Source organism: Chelmon rostratus, chromosome 6 (genome assembly GCF_017976325.1).
Source record: "Chelmon rostratus isolate fCheRos1 chromosome 6, fCheRos1.pri, whole genome shotgun sequence".
In the NCBI taxonomy this organism is placed as follows: domain Eukaryota; kingdom Metazoa; phylum Chordata; class Actinopteri; order Chaetodontiformes; family Chaetodontidae; genus Chelmon; species Chelmon rostratus.
The window spans coordinates 21759261-21785384 of record NC_055663.1 but is presented as its reverse complement, the minus strand read 5'-3'; the positions used below and the strand labels follow the sequence as shown (position 1 = coordinate 21785384).

Below are 26124 nucleotides of genomic sequence, written 5' to 3'. Positions count from 1 at the left end.
GAGATAAAACCATGGAGTATTTCTGGCTCTACATTCCTACATGAACTAAACTCAAGTGAATGAAGCAGGGCTTAACCAGTCTCTTTATCTGCTCATCAAGCTTACATGACCCTAAAAATTCTCCTACTTCTTTTTTGGCAGCTGGAGTCATACAGGGTGACAGAGTCAGGGAGTGTATTGTGGAGCACTGCAAAGATATGTGGTACAAGTAGTAGTCTGGCTTATTTGCATTCGTCTGTAGCTGTGCATTCAAGTCCCTGCAGCTTAAGGAGAAGATAAATCTGCATCTGTGCAATGGAAAAAGCATTATTGTTTTTGTTATGGAATCTGGCAAACCAGTAAACTTTTGCTTGAAAAGGAAATCAGAGGAATCTACTTCATCAGCAACTGAGACCCAATCTAATGAAAACAAATTACCAATCTGTCAGTGAAATGAAGCAGATATGATTGTCAGATTACAGGGCAGCTGATACTTAATGCACATCACAATGGACCGAGATATATCCACTCGTTTAACACCTTCATAACTGATCAGTATCAGCCTTTTAGCACACTTTCACTTTCTATTACTAATAATAATACTGTCCTGTAAGTTTACTGGAAGTGAAGTGATATAAGAACTGCACATATGAAACCTTACACATAAAAACATAAAAAGAAATAAGGGCAATCTAAAAATAAGAACTTAATGAGACTAATACACCAAGATCCTAAAATAGTCATAAGTATTTGCAACCAGAATTGTGACCAATATATGTAGAGACATTGTATTTGAAAAATGAATTTGTATCCTCTCCATGATCGGCAGTCTGTGTAATGCTGAAACTGCTTCTGAATTACCATAAATGTATCTTTGGCATTTCTTTACTGCAGTTGACCTTTCACTACGCCCTGCCCTCCTTAGTTACTGTTGCTATGCCTGTCAAGCTTTCCATTCTCACACTGCATATGTAGCTAGCTCATGTAAGATAATGTTAACGCTTAAACTCTGTGAGTCAGCTGGAAAGTCAGTCTCCAGATTTAATTTCCATGTGACACATTTTTAAAACGAGAACCCTGTAAAGGGGTCTTAAATACGTACTGACGCTAAGGCTACACGTCACAGGCATAACATCAGCATCTTCACCAGTTGTTGATACATGTAATGTATACAAGGGAGCAGCATTGTTTGTGTATTTCAGTGTAGATTAAGTTTGCCCCATAGCATGGTCTGATAATAAAACATAGGCTCAATAAAATGTTATTTCATCCCTTGAATTGTTTGGATGCTTACTATAGCCGAAAAACATACTTGGACAATCAGTACTGTGATTAGATTTAGGCTGTGTTTTATTGTATGTGTGCTTCACACTTTGCAAGAGAGAAGGATTTGAGGATATGAGGAATAAACCATGAGCTTGGCAAATGCAGCGGTATCTAACGCAAGTTTGGCTGGAGTCGCTGGAGTGTGAACATCCCCAAAACAAACAGAGCAGGACTGAGCTGCAATCATTATTCTAAAATCTGATATAGTGGCATCTTGGCTCAGAGATTGTTGGTCCTGAACAGATATTTTTCTAATGTAGCCCCACAAAATAATGTAGAGAGCTAATAACATGCACAATTAGGCAGTGATATCAGCCATGTGTGTCATTTGCTGATTTTGTAATAAATGAACCTCTTTGATTTATTTTTGCTTGATCATTCGCAGTCTAAGCATACATTAAAGTATGCCACTTCATGTAAAGTGTGACCAGATTCATCTTATTGTAAGTGATATGTCTTTGTCTTGTGTATGTCCTTTCATCAGTGGAGCATAAAGATCTGGCCGTGTTGTCAGTGAAAGTGTTGCTGTGGTTTAGTTCAAGGTCCACTTATGTCGCGGGCCGATAGAAGTCTTTCAGTAATCTCAGCCAGCCATCTTTCTTTCGACAACCCGAATTCTTACAGAAGAGGGAATAAATGAAGCAGCACTGAAGGACACAGTAGGATTAAAAGTCAAGGGTGGTTTATATAGTGAGAGCAAACTCTTCATTTGACCTTTGCATTGACTGCACAATGTAGCAAAATCAGTGAAACCGTTCTGCAGCAAATCCATGTATTCAGCAGTTGTAGGTACATGAACTGGCAATAAGGAAACAAGCGCCCTCACCATCGGAAGTGGACCATAAAAGTCCTGTAACGATGCAAGACTTAAAGGTTTGGAGAGCGAAGAGTTCAGGGGGAAGTCTCTGGCTTCTCAAATGAACAACAGCTGGTTCTGGAAACCATACAGTTGTAAACACACCCACCTGCTTAATTGCATTAACACCTCTTGAAATTTAGGATACAGTTAACAGCTTGGCTCTTGCATTTCAGCATGTTTACAACCTGCGGTCTGAAGACTGCTGTGGCTCTCTCCCAGTCCCCCAACAGCAAGCAACATCTGAACATCAGTCAGTGCTCACACATATTACTTTATTTATAGCTACAATCACACTCCCATTTTGTTGTCTTTCTTCTGAGACATGGAGCAAACCTTAACTTTGTCACAATTGTATTTCATTCAGTAATATTGACTCACAAGTGGCGCATTCATTTGGAGTTGACATAAGCTGTAAAAATGCACTTCCAATTCCCTTACCTTAAGATAAGTATGATGAACCTTTTTACTGTTATTAATGCCTGAAAAAAGAGCTAAATATGAGCACCAGTCCAAACTGTGTTCTTGCAAGTGTGAGGAAAGGAGCATCATACTGCATGCCCTCAACTTATCAGTAGAGCATCGACAAATTTGTCAATGAGTCGATCATTTATCAAGTCAAAAATGCCAAACAGTCACTGGTTTTTAGCTTTTCATGTGTGAATATTTGTTGTTTTTTTCTGTTTTATGTAATTTTAATTGAATATCTTATGGTATGGTTATGGACAAAATCACTGTGAGGTCTGGGAAACCTTAATGGTAATTTGTAATGGCAAATATTCACTTTTATACACAAAAAATGCTAGACAAATGCTAATAAAAAAATTGATAATAAATTGATTAATTTATATTAAATAGTTGTTAGTTAGAGCCCTACTATCAATATCACCTGGCTGTGATAGGGCAATTCATTTCATTGCTATAAGAATAAATAAGAGGTCATTTATTTAGAGTATAGTAAATTTTTATAAAAATAAATCAACTTTTTAAGTTTGTAGGTGCTGTACAGTCATTTTATTGTATCAATCAGCTGATTTGGTTTTGTTCATTGCAATGACAGTTGTCATTATTTCAGAGAAAACTGAGTAATTCTGTCCAAAATAAATTCATGAAAAATGAGAGAAATGCCCTCAAAGAAAAACTGCAATTAATCTGTTTGGAAAGTTTTAATTTATTCTTCCTGACTGCCAAAACCATTGGAAAACCAGGGATTCCACTCTGTCTCTGGCACTGAATCATTTTTTTTTTAAGTTGAAAAGTCTTTCAACTGCTGATTATCAAGGATTTAACTTTTATTCCAACCTACATGCTCCTGCTAGCTGATTTCTCCTTCCAACACTTCATCTTCCTCTTGCCCTATTTTGTCATTTTTCAGCTGGAGTTGGCATCTTTTCCCTTGTGCATAATATATATTCCATACCTCAGAGATGTGGGCTGCGTTCTTCGCTTTGTACCTTTTGGGCTTATAATATGCTTATAAATAACTCTTTGCAGTTTATGCTGCATGGCCTCATTTAGAGAGCTCCCCACGGTTCAAGGTACACTGTTTTTGTCAATAGTCCCTTGATGTATCTCTGACTTCTGGCCATCACATGCCAACCTCTACCATGAAGAGGTAGAGGTTGATGTCTTTTGGGTTTATTTCCTGCATTCAGTTCATGGCACTGGTGGCTCACTCAGTATAGGACTGAGACCCACATTTTGGAGCATCCAGAGTTTGTCGAAACTGTTCCTAGCATGACTAATATGAGAACACCCTGAAACTCATATGAGTGTCTGGTGGCTCCTGTTATTAAAAAAATATGAACTTTTGAGGGCTATGCAGGCAGACTCACTGATAAGCACACAGTAAACTTTACAGACCTGCAGTGGACAGCAGGAGGAAGATGACCGTCAGGACATTGAAGGACTGCCGGCTGGTGATAGTCATCTTCTCGTCCTCATGTGGGAAGAAGGGAGGGAGCAGGAGGGAGGGAGAGAGGGGGGCTGCTCTGCTTTAGCTGGACATGGGCATCCTCTGCTTGTTGACAGCTCCTCTCACATGGCGGCTGCTGCTGCTGGGAGTCAGCACTCCTGACAGGAACAAGACAAGCAGAGAGAAAAAACATTAAGATATATGATTTGGATTTCTGGAAGTGTCACCCTACTGTGTGGACAGCTTATCTGGCGACAAAGGCCGGCGATGACTTCTGAAATTGGTCCTCAGGTTTACATAACAGGATGGCTAAGACATTAATATTAATCAAATTGGTTCTCTAGCAAGACTGGGGCTCAGATTGGTTCTATTCTTGCAGAAATACCAATAATGGTAACAGTTTTTCTGCTTTTGACAGGAGAAATGTTTGCACTTGGTGATGTCATTTAAAAAGTTTGGATCACATCTTATCCAAGTATTACAGACAGAGACCTATCAGTTACTTGGTGTACTCACAAGATTAATTGACTGAAAAGATAATGTGAATAATGCTTCAATTTACGGGCCTGTTTTTTCTTATAATGCAATGTGGCATTTATTTAAAGGAAAGTATTCTATATTCCGTATTCTATTTTTCTTAATCCCAAATTCCGAACTCATAAACTAAAGCATTATGGTTAGTTGCAGTTCCCTGTAAGGACATGTAATGCTTTCTGTTATATAATCACAATAGTAAAGAAAGAGCTCAGAACAGATAATAAATATATTTCTCTGCTGAATGTTGTGAATTGAAATCTAATCTAATTTATCAGTTTGTCCCTTTGTGAACTCAGATCTGACAGCAATAGATATTTAATCACATAACCATGCTTGTTAGTAAAGAAAAATGCCACAAGTTCATTAAAAGTATGGTGTTCTTCAAGAAAGTGTTGTTTTTACCAAATATTTTTTACCAAATATATGAATTACGAAGAACTTGCTCCTTCAGCACAGTGTACAGAGTTTTGATTGCAGAACTGCTGAAGAGCAGTTTGCTTGTAAATGATGCATCGTGGGAGTTTGTGAATTCTTCTTCTTCCACCTTAGTACCACTGTACAGTTACTATACAAAGCTGCATCACAGGCATCCGTCCACTGATACGAAGTGAGATTAATGGGGTGGTGGCACATTCTGCTCAGGCATGATTGTTTCTATTCTTTTGTAAATTGATTCTTTTAATAGTACATGAGGAAATTATGCATAAACCGTCCCTGCCCCTGAATTGGTTAAAGGTGACGTTTATGGTAATTTATTACCAACTCTGTCAAGGAACTGTTTGAATTTTGCAATTTTACAGAGTTGATATGAGAAACATCTGCAGTTGAATGGGACTTTGAAGCTCTTATCTGCTTTCCTCTGTCACATATGTCAGATGAAAGCAGCATAAGCTAAAAACATGCATAATAATGTCAAATTTTAAGGGAGGTTGAAGTGGAAGACACCAAAGCTTGCTGTCTGTGCAAGTGTTATCCCAAGTACCAGTGGTTTGGAAAACGTATTTGCTCCTCAAAACCATAAAATCTACACCTCAAAACCACCAATGGCCTCAGCTACAAGTTTGTGCAAAGAAAGTTAAACATCCTTTCTGCAGAAGCTGTATCAAAAATATACAAAACCCAAGTCCTAAATTATTGAGAAGCCGGCAGCAGCTGACAGCAGGATAGAAACTACATGTAAGGAGCAACAACAAGGGTGTATTGAAGACCAAGAAACTGGTGGATCCCATCCAGTTTAATGTTGCATCACCACCGTGTAGTATTTGTCTTTTCTCATGAGCTGTATAACTGTCACCACTTTGTTTCACGTGAACACACAATCAGAGGGTCGAGGAAAAGGACCACAGTCTGAAGCTATATACTTTCTCAGGAGAATGTTCAGACGATACATCATTGATCAGTTCAGAAAAGCCTAGTCGTACCTACTTGAAGGATAACTTTCATTTTTTACAACCTGGACCTTATTTCTAGCATTAAATACGACCACTTACTCACCCAGACAACTTTGGTGGCATTTGTAGTCGTTTTGAAGAAATTAGCCCCAGAGGAGCGGCGCATATATCCGTATAATGCGAGTACTCGGGGCATCCATGCGCAGCCTCTAGATAACGCATAATCTGCTGCGAAACTCGTTCATATTCCAATATTTTGTTATGATATGCTGGTGCTATTCCCCTCTGAGCCGGCGGTTGGCTAGTTTAGCTGCAGTTTGGCACAGCGATGGTTCATTATTGCGTATTCGTAGCCGACCACCGCAGAGACAGCAGTGTTGTGGCTGGCTGCTCGCAGCGCCCGGCGTTCGGTAATGACATCATCCACATCAGAGGTAGTTGTCTAGAGATGCTGGATGTTAGGGGGGAATAGCACCAGCATATCATAACAAAATATTGGAATATGAACAAGTTTCGCCGCAGATTATGCGTTATATGGAGGCTGCGCATGGGTGCCCCGAGTACTCGCATTATACGGATATACGCACCGCTCCTCTGGGGCTAATTTCTTCAAAACGACTCCAAATGCTACCAAAGTTGTCTGGGTGAGTAAACGGGCGTATTTAATGCTAGAAATAAGGTCCAGGTTGTAAAAAATGAAAGTTATCCTTTAAGTAGGTACGACTAGGCTTTTCTGAACTGATCAATGATGTATCGTCTGAACATTCTCCTGAGAAAGTATATAGCAAGTAGGTCAGCAGCCTTTGAAGTTGAGGTGATAATGTGGTCGTCATAGTGAGGAGGAGATGATATAAAGAGACCAGCAATGAGCTCCATGATAAAAGAAGTATCATGTTTACAGGCTGCACACAGGTAGCCACATTTCCCAGTGTGTGTTCACCACTAGCTGTGAAGTATGGGACGTGTTTGTTTGATGATGTTGTTCAGACCTTGATCACGAGTTTGGTTGCAATCTAATCTTTGAAAGTAGAGCTGCAACAATTAGTTGATTAATTCATTAGTGCATTTTTTATTTGTATTTTTTGTTGTTGTGTTAATGGAGACCCCAGAACCGACTACAATGTAAAAGATAATGGGGATCCATTAAAGAATTGATTTAATGAAAAAAACAATCAACTGTTTTGTTAAAAATACCAAACATTTTATGGTTCCAGGTTCTCAAATGTGAGAACTCACTATATTGCTTAGTTTTGTCTTTGTTTTGGTCTTACATTGTATTGATTTTAATATTTTTCAGGTTTGAACTGTTGGTCAGACAATGTAAGCCACCTTATGACGTCACCTTGTGCTCTGGGATATTATGATGGCACTTGTCACTTTTTCTAATGTGTTATAGAACAAACATTTAATTGGGAAAATAACCTGTAGATTAATTTATAATGAAAACAGTCATTAGTTGCAAGCCTGTTTGAAAGTACACCACCTTGATTGCTGACAAAAACGAGTTTGTTCATGAAGGCTGTGAAGAAAGAGGCACTTGACAATTTTCACAGCTTTCACACCTGTGGACACCTGGTTAATCCATGCAGAAAGCAGGCATGGCTGATGGCTTGTCAGTTTCAGAAAGTTGCAAAAATTGGGTGATGCAGACGTCTGAATTAGAGGTTTTCACAAGTCCAAAATGTAGGATCCAATCCAAAACGCATTCATGGGAAACCTGCCTAAACCCAATGTGCATAAATGCATACTTTTCTTAAAAAGCTAACTGGTCTTCAGCGGACACACAGACTGATCCCAATAGACCAGGGAATAATTACTGTAGACCTTAGGATGCTTCGTTGTTTTCCCCAGCAGTTCACAGATCGCGGTGGTCTGCCTCTTGTCAAAAAAACCACAATGCAGACCCGAGACCTGCCAAAAGGCAATGTGATTTTGAACAGATTAGACTGAACCCAATCTGGACCCTGTTCCTTCCAACCAAGTGAACCCAGAAGACATTTTCAGACTACCTGAACAATGCCCCTAAGAAAACACATTGTTGCCTTTACTCTGGATGAGATGCAGCCTCTAGCTGCTTATAAATGCGGTATGTAGCCACATGAGTGTGAATTCAAGCATTACTGAAAAAAATATGTGCCTGTTTAATTGAGCCTCCGTGGATAAACAAATGTGCTGCAGGAAACTCAAGTTGTGTAAACACCTTAGAGAACCTGGATCCCTGTCAGTTACTGTGTTAGTTTCTGTTGTTCTACCTGTTCCAACTCCTACTTGTTGCCATGTTTGGTTGCACATGACCAAACCAATATACAAAGCTGTTACTGTGGACCACGTGGACACTGACACAATATGTACGTGGAGCACAGCAGGCTGTTTCTGTTGGAGTCTTTTAAAGCATTTTAGATCAGACAAACTGTTCCCTCTTCAGAAAGCAGGCAGCTATGGTCCCAGGAGGCTTGTTAGAGTGGCGTTTTATATGTTTTTTTCCAATGTTTTTACTCCTGGTGAGAGCTTCAGTTACTGCCAGATGACAACGTGCAATATGGTGAGGGATTCCCATCCTCTCAAACCCCCCCTACAAACAGACTCCTCTTCCTTTCTACATCTGTGGTCTTTTACAAGGGTTTTATATACATTATATTGTCTTCTCCCAGTTTTTCCACATGGTATCACATCATTGTCACATTACTCACTGAGCTGTGCAGGCAGTAAAAGGGCAAGGTTCACGTCATCACAGTGCTGGGCTTGTTTGCAAGGAAGGAGTGAATGTGGAGGGTTTGTGTAATAAGCCTGATGGTAGTGAAGCAGAACATGTACTGTAAATACACAGGCGTGCATGCAGACAGGCACACATAGCATAGTACATAGTGCATAGCTCCCTGGGACTGAAAATAGAACAAACCTCCCAGCTGAACAGGCATGCAACGCAGATGGAGGATCTAGCTACTTGCTGTTTATGTCTGAGATCACACTAAAATATACATAAGGTCCATGACAACCCGGTGTTAGCACTCTCAGAGTAAACGTAAAGGCTGTTATGAGAGGAAATATCTTAAAAATTAACAGACTTCTGGGGAAGCCAAAAGCACACAGAGCCCGTTCATTTGCCTACATGTTACTTACTGTTACCTGATCGAAGAAGGAGATATTAAGTGACCAATTACTGCAGCAACCACTGCGAATGTAGCAGCACACTCTTCATCACAGCGCAGCAGGAGACCCAAATCTGTCAGAGGTTTGACGAGGGAAAGTGCAGCGGAAGATTCTGAGCTATTTGGAGATTACACACAGTGATACCCTGGCCCTATCTCATGAACATTCAAGTCTTATTTTTGTTCAAACATTAACTTCAAAAGTCTGTGACACGTTAATATGCTTTCTAAAAATCTTTATTTATTTATTTTGGACTGGTACTTCTTTTATCAGAGAAGCTTTCAAGTTTGTAAAGGCATGAACTCGACACTGCAAATATCTGTCTCGACAGCTTAACTTTTTAGCCTGTCATGTTGAGCATTCACAGCCTTTTTTTCTCCTATGGTTTATAGTGGTTGGATATTTATGCAGCCTCTGTGTGGTGTTATTAGGTATGTGTTTTCATCAGAACACACAAATACACTCTCTGTTGCCAGGCTGGCCCTGAATCCATGTTAATGTGCATTGTAAATCATCCTAAAACGCACGAGTTCGTGAGCATTTGCAGTGAAGTACAGTTTAGATATGAATCTTCACACAGGGAATGAGAGCCCCCTAGCTAAGTGACTGCATCTCTTATCTGCTGATGGGCCTGCACCCAAATACTGATCAGTATTCTGCTGCAACAAGCCCTGCGCCTAATTGATGCTCCCTTTGACTGCCATCATAATAAATTGGGTTTCATTCACTTTTGATGACATTAGAGCTTCACTCAGAGGCCCTTCAGCAATCCATTAGTGTTTGAGCCTATGATGGGAGACTTGGAGCAGCAATCTCATGATCATCACTGGCACAGAGGACCGCATTGTGTGCAGTGCAACTGTCAATGAGTACAGAGTGGCAGCCTGAGGCAGTGAAGTGGACGGCTGGTGAATGTGCAGCACAGCGTGAGTACTACAGGTGGAGTTGTGGATATCACAAGACTAAGTGCATGTGAAGAAAGACCAGGCTATGCCTTCAGAGGGGCCACCGCCAGTGGCTTTCATTCTGTCATTAAGACAATGCTGAACTGCTTGAAATTAAAATTCTACAATAATAACATCTTCCAAGACATTTTCTATACTTTTCCTGTTCAGCACAGCTGAATCTGACACCTATTCCAGCTAGCACTGATTAAAAGGCAGGGCACAAACTGATGGGGATATACAGAGCCGAAACAGTTTTTCTCTCCCAATACTTTTATGATACTTCTCAGCTCATACTGAGGACCGACCCAATACCAGAGCTCTCTTTTCACAAATGTAAAATCTGGATACTTCACTACAAAGAGCTCATTGAGATCATTTTTATACAGGGGAACAAGAGGCCAGAGACTGTGACTCACAGCTGAAACACCGGATTTTAAAATGACACAGACAAATATATTTATTTAATGTGGATTTGTCACATCTGTCCAAGAACTGATATACTTCATAAGGTTTAGATAGGCCAGGATACCAATCCAGTTTCGATCAGTGCACTTCTACATACCTGACAAATTGCCGGTCTGTCTGTCTGTGGGATAACACACACGCATACAGACAAACATAAACCATACACATATGAAAAACTAAACCCGGACAAGGAATGGAAATTAAAAGAGAAGACGAGAAGGTGACAGAATGCATTCTGCAAAATGTCTATGAATACGCAGTGACCAACACTAGGCAGCATTGCGTTTTTCTACAGCTGGAACTGATAAAAATTCACCAAAGAAGTTGAACTTTAGGTCAAAAGCAGTTTAACTTAATGTAAATATCACTGGAATATTATGTACTGTGCCAGTAATTACTGAGCCAGTAATTATTCTACTCTTATAACGAGCTTGCTTTATTTGGAGACCTTTACAAGCCACCAGTGCCAGCTATAACCTCAGGCTCTGAACAAACTAAATGCTGGGCTCCATGATGCAGATTTAAATTTGATTTGTTGCGTTTAATACTTATTGCCCTGAAAGCTTTTACAAAAGCTCCCCAATGTGTCTGATTTTATAACAAAACCTGGTGAGTCAAGATAAAGGGACAAGCTGATTCCTCCTATTCTGTTATTTTTAAATGATCTAAATAGTCAAAATTATAGATACACAACAAGTTACTCTAAAACAAGAGAAATTTCAAGACATGAATCAGGTAACATATTCCACAACTCGTCATAAAAAGTCATGGTCGAATCAGTCTTTTTTCTTTTCCTGCGACTTAATACAAAACAGAGGAGGCACAGCCCGGGCATCTTTCCATTACAGACTGATGAAGCACTGTCAGGGTAATTACTGTGTATTCATTAGTGTTAGCTCAGACCTGCAGAACGCAACAGAAATTTGCCTGATGAACAGAGCTTCTTCTTTGGTCACCAGAATAAATTCTGTTTAACAAATACTCTAAATAAAGCCCAGAGGCAGCAACGTGTTTTGGTCTGGTGGCAGTGTCACTCAGGAGACGTTTACATCACAGAAGATATGGGGAAGAATGTAGCATATTAATTAATTAATAATTAGCATCCACAATGTCGTGCACAGGAAGTGAATACAGTCAGTGTAAAAAAAAAAATCCAAACCCGGGGGAGAATAGCACAGCAGGGTTGCCATAGAGCTTGTGTGGAAATATGGAAACATAATAGACTCTGCTATTGTGCAGTGCAGCCACCTTGCTGCATGGGTGGTCTGTTTCTGTTTTTCACTTGGGAATGGTTTGTTAGCCTAACACAAGGAGAAGATGAGAGAAAGGCTGTAATCAAACTTTACATGCGCTTCTGGCTTGCTGCGTTTCTACCTGCTGAGCGCTGTCATGTTGATGGAAACCATTCTGCCTCCTTTTCACTTTGTCTCACACCCTTAATTCACCATCAGTTTGCATCACAAAGGCAGATTGGATAAAATAAAGGAAATTGTCTGTTTATATATATTGATAGCTTCGGGAGGATCTGGTAGAAATGGCAGCACAGCATCACATTGTTAAAGACAATCTACTGAAGTGTGACTTTAAGCTGATTTTTCTACAGAGGGCAACATCAGCAGCATCCATCTGGAAATAAAACACCCCAGCCGTGGTTCCAAACAGATCTGAGCATTGCTCATTTCACCTCGTTACACTGCGCCAGCCTCTTTTCAACTTGAATAAGCAACTAATATTAAAACTATGGAGGTGACAGGAGAAGAAATCAGATACTTTTCCTTAAGTTTTAACTACACATAGAAACAGTGACGGTTAATTGTAACACGTGAGAAGTCTGTAATGATTAGTATCACCCAGTAGCTGACAGGAGAGAGTCTATTCTTGACCAAATGAGAATTTAACGGGGTAATTCTTCCTTCAGTAATTTTTGCTTGGCAGTAAATATATGCATGCAGCGAGGGAGAGACGGCTAATGAGACAGCTACTGGAGTCTAATAAGTTGAATTCATTATGCAATCAAGGTCTCATAGTCAGTTGGGGGATGAACATTTTTGGAGCCTCATCTAATAGGATGCAGATCTGCAAAGATGTGTTTCCATGTGATGCTGTGTGAATGAATCCAGCTCTCTTGATGCTGCATGTGACTTTGGAAAAGGCTGGACACTTATCGTTATTTTCTGTTTTCCTCTGTTTAATATTGTAAATTTAATATCTTTAGTTGACAACCGTCTCACCACAAGGTCCATTTAGTAGCTGTTCTGTACCTTTCAGTTGCATCACATGACTTTTCTCAGCACATTAACTTTGCCTTGTTGTCACAGCATTGTAGATCAGTGGATCCGAACCTGGACCCACACAACGGTTCACAGGATCATTTCCAGTGTATAAAACAAGAAACTAGAAGGGCTCTTGGAGGGAGCGGACCTCTGCAAAGGCCAATAGTCTGCAAACCCAACCACTATTTATTTCCACGACTACTAGACTTTCATATTTGGATGTGAGTAAGAGTGTAACTAGTTGCATGATATTTGTGTATTTATGTTTCCGAAGCCACATCTTAGTTTGAGAAAAAGGCATGTTACAGTTGTGGCGATGTTACAATTGTACCAGTTCTCCCATGAATCCACCGTCCCCGAGTGCTCCATAACGACTGCTTTCTGTCTGAAGTCTGAACAACTACATGTGTCGACCACCCCAGAGGATTACTCGTACCTGTGAATGTGGACTATGGAGACGTGTTTTGTCATTAAACCATTAACTGGATTTTAAGATATATGGCATATACTCTGAAAGGGCCAATTGTCCTGTCTCACAATGTCATCAAAGGTGAAAAATAATTTCTGTATCTGCCCCATGATTCCGATCCGCTACAAAATTGAATGGGTCCTTCTTTGGCTGATGCTACACCCATCCACCAAGTTTCATGAAAATCAGGCCAGTAGTGTTTCCATAATTCTGCTGACAGACATACAACCAAACCGATAAACAAGCCAACCGAACTAAAAGCATAATCTCCTAAAATGCTGTTAATTTGTGACAGTTTTCAGACATTTCATAGACTAAACCATTCATCAATTAGTCCAAATAGTAGTCGACAGATTAATTGATAATGAAAAAAAGCTTTACTTGCAGCACTTCTTTTGTTTCGAGTCTGCAGCCCCTGAGCAGCATCTCTACTACTTCAGAGTTTTGCTTTGATCAAGTGACTCAGAGGATCGGGTGTTGTTGGGTTTGACTGCTAAATGTCACAGAGATACATTAACTCTCACAGTTAAGTCACTTTCAAGGCAACAGAAAGCCTTCCAGGAATTGTTCCACAGCAGCTCCCAACACTTGCAGTTCCATCAAGGTTTGAGCTGCCTGCAGGCTACGCAGAGGCCTCATCTGTCTACACATCAGCACTTTGGCACCCACATTCAGTTTTCTTTGGTAGTGGGACTGTGACTCATGCAGAATAACTGGACTTGTTTTGGCTCCGGGGTTTGGGAGATACATCCTGTGGACTATTTGGTGTCTGATGTCGACAGACATGACAGTATCTCCCAGACACAAGCCAGCATTGTTTGTTTGGTTTTGCTCTAACACCCTACTCTGGGCTCAGTTGGTTACTTTTGGAAATGTTCCCCATCATCATCCGCCTGACCCTGGATTTAAAATAGCTTCCACCCGCAGACAAATAGCCCAGTGGGAATTTCAAAAATGAAGAAAGAGAAAATCATGACATGGGACAGTAATGCATGACGGAACTGCAGCTACAACACAGCAGCTTGATAATCTTTGTTGTCTCCCCTATGGCACGCATTAATACTCTGGGTTTACACAGACTGCCATGGTTGTGAGGCAACAATACACCAGCTGGCTTTCAAAAATATAATATTCTGAGAGATCCAACTATTATCTCACTGGAATTTGAATTAACAGCAATAAAGAAGCCTGAAACATTGAGCTGAGGTATAGTTACACACTTTGCCCTGCACAGAGATGTATGATTAGAAATCCTTCTCCTCATTACTCCAAAATTTGAACTTATACAAAAGGTTTGCCCTTTAATTTTCATAATAGCAAGTGATTGCTAAAGATTTTTTTGGATTTGGTTTAAGATTAGATTTGGGCAAAATCCTTTTGGTGGCTTGCAAGACAGAATGGGATGGCTGCAGGCAAACCCTCCATCAGAGGACAACTGGGCTGCAATTGTATATAAAATAAGGTGTTTAGAGAAACTGGCGTTCACCTTAAGACTACAATCTGACCATATATAAAACACTGAAAAAAATATGTACTCTACCTATAAGATGAAACCTTTTACCCTATGTGTTATTGGAAACCCTGTTCCTTTACAAGTATTGTGTTAGCAACACTGCCTGAACACATCACTAGAAATAAAGTTGAGGGGAAAAAAATCTGACTCTGTGCTGATTTTTACGAGTATGTCAGATCCAAAAGTAGCACACTGAACACAGAGAAGGGTGTGAGTTTACCCTCAGATAACCTTCCTGAACAATACCCTGTTTTAAGTTGTTTAACACTCCAGACCAGACCCCGTGCAGCTTATCCTAGAAATAGCCGTGACAGATACACTGCAGAGACCTGGAGAGCTCTTGCACACCTTGAGGTCTCAGAGGTCACTGAGGGCTGCGGTCACAAGACAGCCTCACACTGTACTGCCAAGAATCCCTCAGATGAGAACGGATAATACTCCACGCTGCTCCACATCCAAATGCTAATGGTGTTTTGGCAGCCGGTTTATATGGCCTGTTAGAAAAGCCTTAAAATGCAAGGAACCGTTTGTGGGCCGTTCCAGCAATCATTATTGGAAGTGTTGGTTGACTGGCCATCGGAGTGGGATTGCACCTCATTAATGAGGCTGCCCTGCTTTCGACCCGCAGAGAATGAAGTCACCTCGGTTTGCATAAGTTTGGCGGATCTTCTGTGAATAATAACTTCCTATTATGTCCTTAAATGCTCCCTGAATGCCAGTGAGTTCAGCTCTAAGCTCTAATATTATAACTTTGTGCTAAATGCTCTGAAGTCTCTACTAAGAAAAAATCTACTGAGCTTTTCTTTCTGTGACTGTGGAATGATTTTTTTTTATTATTATCAAAATGAACAACAGCTGAGTTACCTGCTGTTATTCACTGATAATATGTGGACGCGATTATCTTGTCTATTTAAATTATTAGCCATAATTGAATGGAGGGATTATAGTGAGCCATTATACTACATGGTCAATCAAAAATGAGCCATTCGAGCCCAAAATGACCCACAGATTTTGGTGAGTCTTCATGTAACCCATTATTTCTCTCAGCACAGTGAGCTCATATATGTTTGGTGCTACGGTATAGACACACAAACACACACACACACACAGCAGTTGAGTTTACATATCCTGTGGGGTGGATTCTCTGATGTGGGAGCTGATTTAAGGAACAAAAGCTCCAATCTCCCACAGACACATGCAGCTTTTATCCACATTCATGCAACAACACAGTGTATTCTGTGCTAACGGTGAAGCCCACCACCAGTGAAAAGATGAGGACAGCAAACCCCAGAGATTTGCTTATGAGTCCTACTGGCTCAGAGGCCCAATCTGTACTTATGCTATTAGACCCTTTCAGAGGAGGATGCATTGTTCAAGAAAAACAAGAAATGATGAACAGACACAGGTTTTAAAGCAGTAAAAGGTTGTTTGTAAATGGTAAATTTTAAAAACCGTCATTTCCATCTACAAGTCAAATCTGCATCAGCTTCCACTCTTGAAGCAGGCATATAAGATATTTTTTAAATAACTCTATCATATTACGTTATCGCCCAAATCTGCTGCTCCCCTTGGATTTACGCAGCTTCTAACGACTTTCAGCTCATCGTTTAGCTGTCTGGCCTGCAGCTTTGCCGTTTTGATTCACTCTCACTACTGTAACCTAGTTCTCTCGCTGCAGTGAAAAAGCTGCAAAACCCCCCCTGTACACTACCTCCTCAGCACCGAAAAGCAGACAGATACAGTTAGTTACTAGCTGTTGAACATAGTGGAGCTTTTAGCTGCTGTAGAGCCAGATATGTGAGGAGTTCAGGAGTGAATACCGGGCTGTTGCTGTTTTTTTAATATATATGCTGTTCCTCAAGATCAAGACTACCTCCATGCTCAGAAAACATTTTTCATCCAGGAAAACTGTCAAACACACAGATCAGATGACACAACGTCTGAGTTTGACATAAAATAGGGACATTTTTAATCACTTAAATCAAGTTATTATAAGAATAAAGACAGCATCTTCAATGCTAATCCAGAGGTTGCGTGTCCAGCCTTTCCCTTCGGTCCTCTCACATGCCACATTTTGTTGACATCGTAGATGCATTCAAGCCGTTACCTCGACATGCTTCTTTTATCTGGTGATAAAAGCTTTTTGCGCTACGCTGCGAGGCTGAGCTAAAGTGACAGAGGCTCTGCTGCACCTCCAGCTCTGTAATCAACAGCCAGAGTCTGACATCGACATTTAACCCATCCACTCCTCTGCTGTCTCTCACATCCGCTCCCTCCCTGCAACACCTTAGTGAGGGAGGTCAGTCAGACGTATAGCTTGATATGGACATTGTTGATAGCTGAGAATTTCAGTTGGTCTAGTGTGGATTAGGAGGCGTAGACATCCTCCTGATGTTGTCCTGCCTATTTTTGTGCCATCTGTGCTGTGATTATACTAAAAACTCTAGATTTTCATTATATACACTAAATATTTTCTTCTCTGTCCCAACACACACTATTGTGCTATACGCACATTAAGCTTGTGAGTTGCAGCATCTAACACGTTCTGGTAAAACTCTCTAAGCAGGGGGTTACACCACAGATTAAATCTAAATATGTGTTTCTGTGCATGCAAAACAGCTGAAATTGTGACAAGAATAACTTACAGCAGTATAATATATATAATATTTTACACTTGAAAGGAGCCATTCGGCATCATGAGTACTTTTACTTTTTACACTTTTGGTACATCTTGACAGTGGTACTTTAGTGCTTGTACGTATTACTTATCATTACTTACTTATTACTTTAATAGAGTATTTTAGCATTGTGGTGTTGCTTCTGTACCGTACTACGACTGTATATTGTCACCATGAGCAGCTGAACATATTACTTGTTATGGTCATATATGATGTTCATGAAGGTGAAACTACTGTAACACACAGCAAACATGACTAATTAGTCAAATTTTCCTCTGAGACAACGCAGCTTCATATTTGTACTCAGTGTGACAAACAAATAAGCATGATGATGACAACTACAAGTGTCCACTTAAGAGTTACACGTAACACCGATCTATGAGGTGATGCAGTGGAACAAGTTAACTGGAGGTTATCCAAAGTCGAAGAGGACGCCACGTGAATAGCTGCTCTGGTCACAGGTCAGACGCTGGTACACCGAATAATTAGAATTGAGTGGGGTCGATGACAAAGAGTGGGGTCATGCAGAAAGATCTACATGTCAATATGTCAATAATATGTTTATTCTCTGAGTGTTATCTCTTTGTCAAACTCACCCTCGAGATAAGACCCCTGACCTTCCTCCCTCAATTAACGTTTTTTAAAACTGTTGTGGAAGTGATTATATCGAAGGATACAATATACACATATAACCCTTAATATTCACACATGGGAATGAACAATAAGCATGAAAACTAATTTGCATAATGGGTCCACTCCAGTAAATATTTGCCCTACCTCTGATTTCCCACAAGTATTCATTTTTTCCCCTCTTGTGAATAATCAGTCATGTGTGATTTAACTGTTTCAGCTGGGTCAATACTACAAGAGCCTCAAAGGAGTCTCAATCGATGCAATTTTTCTTCCTGTTTGTGTTGACCAGACACACACACACACACACACACACACACACACACACCCATCCACACACCCACACACCCACACACTCCAGACACACATAAAGCAAACGGTGCATTAATATTCCAAACAGCTACTGGGTGAACCTGTGCTTGAATTTCAACAGCTTGTTTGCTATTTGATTATTCCTTCAGCCTCAAATTTCAGTAGCTGCACAAGAGGAGGAAACGCCTTCTTGATGGCAATAATAAAAAAAACAAAGCAACAAAACTCAACGCAATGTACATACACACATTAGGGAGGAGGACATAAATGCACCTTGACATACTGACATTTAGATATAATGAAAATGTTTAATGGGCTGCTTTATCAGCTGCAGAAGCAGGGAGCATGAAGTGCCGGTGTGTTTGTGTTTTGACTTGTTTGACTGTTGAGAACAGAAGTGTTACAGTACGCCCAAAGGGGTCAGGATGCATAGAGTTACCATGTGGAGCAGGCGACTCCTATTAGCAATGACAGTATAATGGGACAAAGTGCTAGCTGCCTTTCTGCCTCTGGCATCTAATGGTTACATCATTGAAGTACATGGGGGCCACTTGGAGGGAGAGCGAGCGCTGACAGCTGATGAATAGAGACTGTGTGTGTGTGTGTGTGATTCGCTTGGCTAGATTATCATCTGTTCGGTGGAATCTGATATGGAGGGGAAGCCAGCATCAAAGGCAACCGTCAACGCTCATCAAGGAACCTGCCTCTATCAGCCTCTCTCTCTCTTTCTCGCTCGCTAACACACATGCACACAAATATGGACATGCGCACACTCACACACACACACACAAACATACACACACGCACACACATATTGTCAGCCATATAGCTGTAAACACATGCATACTGTACATACTCTTGCTATCTTTCTAACTCTGGGATCAATGCAAATTAAAGCACACATGTAAAAAAAACATGCACACTGTACACCCACCCACCCACACACACACACACACACACACACACACACACACAGAGCCCAGGGCAGGGATACTCAGTGTGAACCCTCGGGAGAGAGATGTCATGATGACAGACAGACCAAATTAAAATGTATTCAGAGTTTTCTGCACCGCAGATTGGAAAACAAGACACTTCTGCGCACGCTGAGCGACTACATGCTGCTGTTTACTTTGGTTTGGAGAATGTAATTATTTGGCTACCATTGCTGCTGTTGGCATTATTAATGAGTTATACTCTCAGTCGGCAACTGTTCAGTATGATTTTATGCGGGGTGTAAATGTGGGCGGGCACTCAGAAAGTCAGATAAAAGCTTCGGTCCTCTTCAGATGTGCAAACAGAGGTATCTTTAGGCTTTACGTTTAGCTTTTCAGCTGATTTTTGCATTGTGTTGGATCTGTTTTAAAATACAGCTAAAGGATGGATGATACTCCAGGGAGTGTGCTAAACTACAACGAGCATCAGAGGAAATATTTCAGTGGGCTTTCACGCTGGCAGTTTATTCTGAATTTTGGATCATTAATATCACATAAAGATTTCTTACAGTGAATACTTTAGCAACTCGGGTCCAAACCAAGACACTGTACCCAAGTCCACCTGAACTAGCTGGTCTGAGGTTAGTCTTAGTTTAGTTGTGGTGTGGTTGGTCTGCAGTCAGAACACAATCCAGTCTCTTAATGGAAAAAAAATTCTTCATATCACAGTAACATAATTTTTTTGGGGGGCATTTATTTGATAGCGACAGATGAAGAGGCAGACCTGTGACATACCACAAAGGTCACCGGCTGGAATCAATCCGGCAACAGATGCGGCCACACTGCCGTAACCATTCGGTTAGCAAGGCCCTCTCTGTTCACTAAAAAACAGGCATAGACAAAATGTAAATAGATAAATGAGTAACATTCAAACTCAACTTAATGCCATATGCCGTCTTAAATTGTATTAATCAATCAGCCGACTGGCATTTATCTAAAATATCATTCAAAATCGGTTGTCCTATCTTCTAAAATGTTAGGATTTGTAGGTTTTCTTTTTTTTATATGATGGATAACTGAATATCTTTAGGGTTTTTTTTGTTTTGTTTTTTACATATTCACTTTTTGCCCTTTGAGGAGTTTTTTATTGGCACTTTACGTGCATCTGTTTTAGATTTCAATGGGTGGGAGGCAAAAAGATGTTTATACAAGAGTTAATACTGAGTTAAAAATAATTGTGTTGTGTAGCTGTGCATAAGTGGTAAAGGGCTGGTCAACTGGTAAATAAGCTCCAGCCATTTTCTGTTCTTCCTTATGGATTTATTAGCATGTATGGTTAATTTATTACTCCGTCTTTTAAGTTGGAGACATTTAGCTATATTCAGTTACTTGGCTGTCAAGCATGGTCTTCTGTTTGTGTGTGTGATAAACCGACGGCACACTTCAGTCTCCCCATGAAGCACAGTTTCAGTTTGCGCTCACTCCTAAATAACCCACTCTGTCTGCTCTCTGATACCTCTAGATTTATGAGTGGATTAGGCGTGCAGGGATGATAGCTGAACACGAAGTGCTGCTCGGTATAGGCGAGAGTTTTCTCGCCTCCTCTGGACCGTGATAAGAACCACCGTCCGTGAGATGACGATACCACAGTTGTATTAATTTCAGCTCCGCGCCTCTGATTTTTATGTTTGAGAAAACTCTTCCTCTGCCAAAAGACTGTCTGCATCTGGTGCCGCCAGCTACTCTGCAGTTTTGACACCAGTTTGATCATCTGTTCTGAATTTGAAATGCTCCTCACTCAAAGTGTTCACCTTGAGGGCTTCTGCCAAGCCACCGGTCACGATGCCTTTCCCTGCTCCGCCTCCCCTGGTGGGAGAGTGTCTGTGTGTGTGTGTTTGTGTGTGTGTGTGTATGATAGGGAGGAATGTGAGTGTGTATATTGTATGTGCATGTTAATGTGTGCAGCAAGCAGACATTAACACCCTCTCAATGTCAATGACTCCTGCTAGTTGGGAAAGTCAGCGAGCCACTGATGGACTCACTGTAACTGTCCCTGTGAGGCAGTACTGTGACTGTGTGTGTGTGCCTGAGACAAGGTGACACAGGAAACAGTCCTCTACTGATGAGTGATGGCCAGGCCCAGCTGTCCCGACCACTATTATGTTCCGTCACACCTATGGAGGTGATCATGTGACAAAAAACACATACAGTCCAGACTAAACACAAAGCGAGGAAGGTCACCGCACTAATCTGCTGCTGAATGACCCTTTTTTAAAAGCATACTGTATAAACACATCCTGCTGAACATAGACCAACACTTCACTGTCACTGTAATGAATGGCCAGCAAGGCTTAGGCTTATGCAATATCTCTCCTTTTGTGTCAAAACACACACAGTTCATAGTTATTGTCCTGCATGCCTCCACCTGTGTTTACACTGAGAACGCTCTGTTCCCGGTCCCCTTCCTGATTGCAATTTTTAATCAAACTGCCCCTCCATCCCCCACCCGACAGTGAGTCTTTAAAAAACTTTACCGTCCTTCAGCCTGCGTCAGAGGCCTTTGTTACCTGGAGCCAGAGGCCAACCTCAACGTCTCCTACCACGCTTATCTTATCTGCGCTGAAAAATGGCTGTGAGAAGCCTTTGTGAAAAATAGTGAGTAGATCTTTACAGGTTTCAAGGACATTTTTCGATCATATACTGCTAATAAATACAAAGGCAGAGTCCTTGGGGAGCTCATTTATTGTGGAAACTACACAACTGTTCAACCATTCATTACAGAAATTACAAAATGCTTCATCCAGGTTGTTTGTCCTATTCTTCCATTGTCTGACTTATTTAAGGTGTGAATAATTTCTTCCACTTATGGTGATTAAACGTGAGGACTCAGCTAGGAGACTCGCTACCTCCAATACACATCAGAGACGTATCATCCTTGCGCGTGCATGAACACGCATGCAACCGCGTGCAAACACACTTGCGGCGCACATGCGCTCACAGCACACACCCTCGAACAATGTTCACTGTCATGCAAAATCATAAAAGCTCTCAACTGCTGCCCCTGGGCCAGTTTTCTCGCAGACACGCAGGCGAGAGCGGGGTTTTTCACAGAGGGACCAGGCTTTTGTGTCTACGAACAAAGGGAATCTCCTTCCTCCTCTGCTCCTCTTTCCCCTAAATCCTATCATGTGCCACCATCCGTCTCCCACACGCCTGTTTCCAAGTTACCGGCAGCGTCGGCTGCCAATCTCGCTTAATTGCCTCCTGTGTAAAGTGACGGCTGAGAAGCGCAGATGAGAGCGAGCTGTCCTCGCCTTTTCCTGCAGCTCATTCACTGCTTCCTCACCGGAGGAGAGACTCCACCTGAGAAACATACTGTATACCTTTGGGAAATTACACAGTTGTGTGACCTAGAATGAAACTTCGGTAACCAACCTGAAGGCGTACTGTACGAAAAAGAAATATCTCTAAAATGTAACGAGGGGACTTTTCATTTTTAGAGAGGAACTGTTCAATTTAGAAAACAGCTCTGTGGGGACATTTAATTTAAGCCTTAATAGACACTAAGGGATGGGAAGCACATGACTATGAAATGCTCTGAATAGGAAATGTCTTGTTAGAGGTAACAAAGTAAAGAACAGAGGGTAAAATAATAACAGCAGGCAGTGTTTGTTTTAATGATAAGCAGCTTTCTTCACTAACCTTGCTCGAGCCTGTAGAAAAAGAGAAGCTCTTTTTCGCTCACTCCCGCTCGCAGGATTTACCACCCTGTTGCTCCTTGTTTCCTCTTCCTTTGTCGCGCCTTCCTCACAAATAGATCCTCCTCATCCTCGGGACCGGGCTGGAATTAACAGCTCATGAGGGAAGCCAGGCGGAAGAGAAAGAAAACAGAGCGGGGAAGAAAAGAAACACACTCTTCTCGCCCCTAAGTCCTCCTTGGCAGTGTATCCCCATCCGTCAGAGCACGGCGACTGAGAGAGTGTGTGAAAGAGAGAGAGAGAGAGAGAGCGAGAGATGAAACGATACTGAGTAAGTGGGCGAGTGAGAGAGAAAGTGAGAGAGGGAGGGAGAGAGAGCTTGTGTGTGTGCAGCGGAGGGTGATCCTCTATACTGTAGGAGCTCCTGTTTATCTCTCTGTCTGTCTCCTCCTTCCCGACAGAAGCCACAAGGTCAGTTGCTTTTCCAGTAACGAGACTTGGTTTCCTCTTGAGGGAAAAGACTTCCTGTTAGTTCTCCACTCAACTTCCCTTATGAGTGAAATCACCCTGCATTTTATGCTTTTTAAAATCCCCCCTCCCCCTCTCTCTCTCTCTCACTTGTGAACACAATGCTGCTCTCTCTTCCTGTCTCTTAATTTATTAACATCCTGGTGACAGTTAGGCTAATCTCTTCTCTCCCAACACTGCCTGTCCAGAGGCTAGGCCCCTCTGGCCCTGCTGCAATCTAGCTTTGGATAAACACCGTGCAAACATACCAACAAACAAAGAGAGGCGCAGATAAAGCTGCAGTTTGCATGTAAGAGGAATACAAATGCATAATAAACCGATACACTGCATGAGACTGCATGGTTTGTACGCATAGGAATTGCATTTATTTAGCATGTCACGCACATACATCATCTGATACTGCTCTGAGAGTATTTGCTCAGTGGAAGCAAAATGAAATGAGTGTGGTGGTGAAGCACGATTAATTGATTAGCTGATCGCCTGAATATTTCCAGAAAATTGAATGATTCTGGTAAAAATGCCAACTTTTGATGCTTTCAGCTTCTCAAATGTGACGATTTACTGCTTTTCTGTTTAACATCACTGGAAATTGGGGACTGCTCATTGTTTGGAAAATAGGCCCATTATTCCGAAATCCCAATAGTCCGAAAAGTGTCGCACCTAATGTCCTTCTGTTTGACTGCTAGTGTTCTTGCTTGGTTAGGATTGGATGGTTGGTTGGATGGTACGGAACAACGTCATGGCACCAAATTGAACAGCTTGTAGTTTTGACGAGTTATGTGACAAGACAAGCTGAGGGACGTCACTTTCGACTGCAGGATTGTGATCTGCTTCTTTCACTACATTCTGACAATTTAGAGACTAAACAATAAATCAATTACTTAAAAAAATAATTAGTTAATAAAGAAAATCCTCATTAGGTACAGCGTGATTGCATTTGCCAATACACATTGCATTGACAGCACAGGTGCTGGTGAAGAGTGCTCTGAAGAGAGTGGATTGGCTTGCTTAAGGGCACACACTTTATGGCCACCTCCCAGCTGTGTTCACTAACGCTTTCCGTGCCGATAGTAGGACAGAATTAAATTAACGATCCAAATTACTGTTCAGACTAAGTTAAAAAATTCCGTCACTAAACAGTAAACTAGCTGGAATGGTTTTGTAGCATTTACAGGCGTAAAGACAAACAAGTACTGTCACTGGTGACTTGGTCTTGCAAGTGTCAGCACAGCCTGTGTGTATGGAACATGGTGTATCTGTGATACTCTGCCTTTCTTCTCTGCTCTGCTGGTTCCTGATGTGACATGGCAGCCAGAGAGCCAAAGTGTCTCCCCTGAGTACGGTGCACGCTTGGGTCAATATGCATGTGAAGCGGTGGATCAATTGGGTCATGCACATCAGTGGAAGGTGATTCAGGGGCCAACCTGACAGCTTCCTCAATTATGTTGATAAAGTGTCAGAATGTCATGAATCACACACACACAGACACTCACACGACGGGCAAAGTGACAGAAATCCTCAGTCACACCACGAATGAAGTGATAGAGAATCTCTCTGCTGCGGGGATATGAGGGGTATGAGCATATGGCCATGTCGTCTTGGCGCTGCACGTTCGCCCGCTGACCGGGCAAGCAAGGGGTGCTCCCGTGGAGCGCTGTGGGTGTTGTGGCGTCTCGACCGGCGGGTGATGCTCGAGGACACGTGGCCACATGCAGCAGGAGGAGAGAGCTCTGATAGGGGACGGTTTCTGTGAAAGGGAGGATGGGGTGACAGGGAGGCCTCAGGCAGGTTGTTTGGGGATTGAGCTGCATGATGTTCAGCCAGGTAGAGGTATGAACAGAAGCAATATAATGTATCCTCAGAGTGTGTGTTTGTGTGTCTGCATATGGGCTTAGTGATTGTTTGGAGGAAACAGCTGAAACTACTCATAGCTAGTCATTTCCAATCCAGCACAATCATCCACATGCCGTCTTTTGTGCCAATCTCCCTTTGTGACCACCAACAATAGCCTGCCTGAATCAGTTTTTAAAACCATATTGCATTTGTGCTGCATGTGAACTGAAAACTATGATAAAATCTGAAAAAGACACATTTATTTGTCACAGAAAAGCTCTGATGAAATTCTTCCCAGGATTTCAGTTTTTATGTGGATCGCTAACCCACAACGCCAGATTGTAAATATTACACATTTTCCTTACAACTCTAATGAAATATTGAGTGGCTTGAAATGTACTCAGGAAATGAGGTCATCATAAATGAATGCAATGCAGGGAAGCTGCATGGCTTGTTAGCTGGCAGCACTTAGTCACAGCATAATGCTTTTGATGTACATCAGACACCAAGCCTTTCATACTGTAGATACATCAGTCATTTCCAGTAGCTAGACGAAGGTGAGAGTTTCACCTCCAGGTGTGTGTCCTCTCAGTGGCCATGCTGAGGTGCAAGGTTGTGTTCATGACAAGCCCCTTGCTTGAACTGTCTTCCACACAGCTGGGCTCATTAATAATACACATGGCTGTGGGCAT

General features: G+C 41.5%; 1 protein-coding gene across 2 annotated transcripts in view; it reads right to left on the bottom strand.

Annotated features, from left to right (window-relative positions):
- Positions 1-23380, bottom strand: part of shisal1b (shisa like 1b) — a 37975-nt gene extending 14595 nt beyond the window's left edge. For both annotated transcript variants that reach the window (XM_041939874.1, XM_041939873.1), the window contains exons 1-2: positions 23076-23380; positions 4025-4234 (exon numbers count right to left, since the gene is read on the bottom strand). In XM_041939874.1, the coding sequence (XP_041795808.1) occupies positions 4025-4091 (67 nt within the window). In that variant the 5' untranslated portion in view covers positions 4092-4234; positions 23076-23380. The remainder of the gene's footprint in view (positions 1-4024; positions 4235-23075) is intronic.
- Between the last annotated feature and the right edge of the window lie 2744 nt (positions 23381-26124).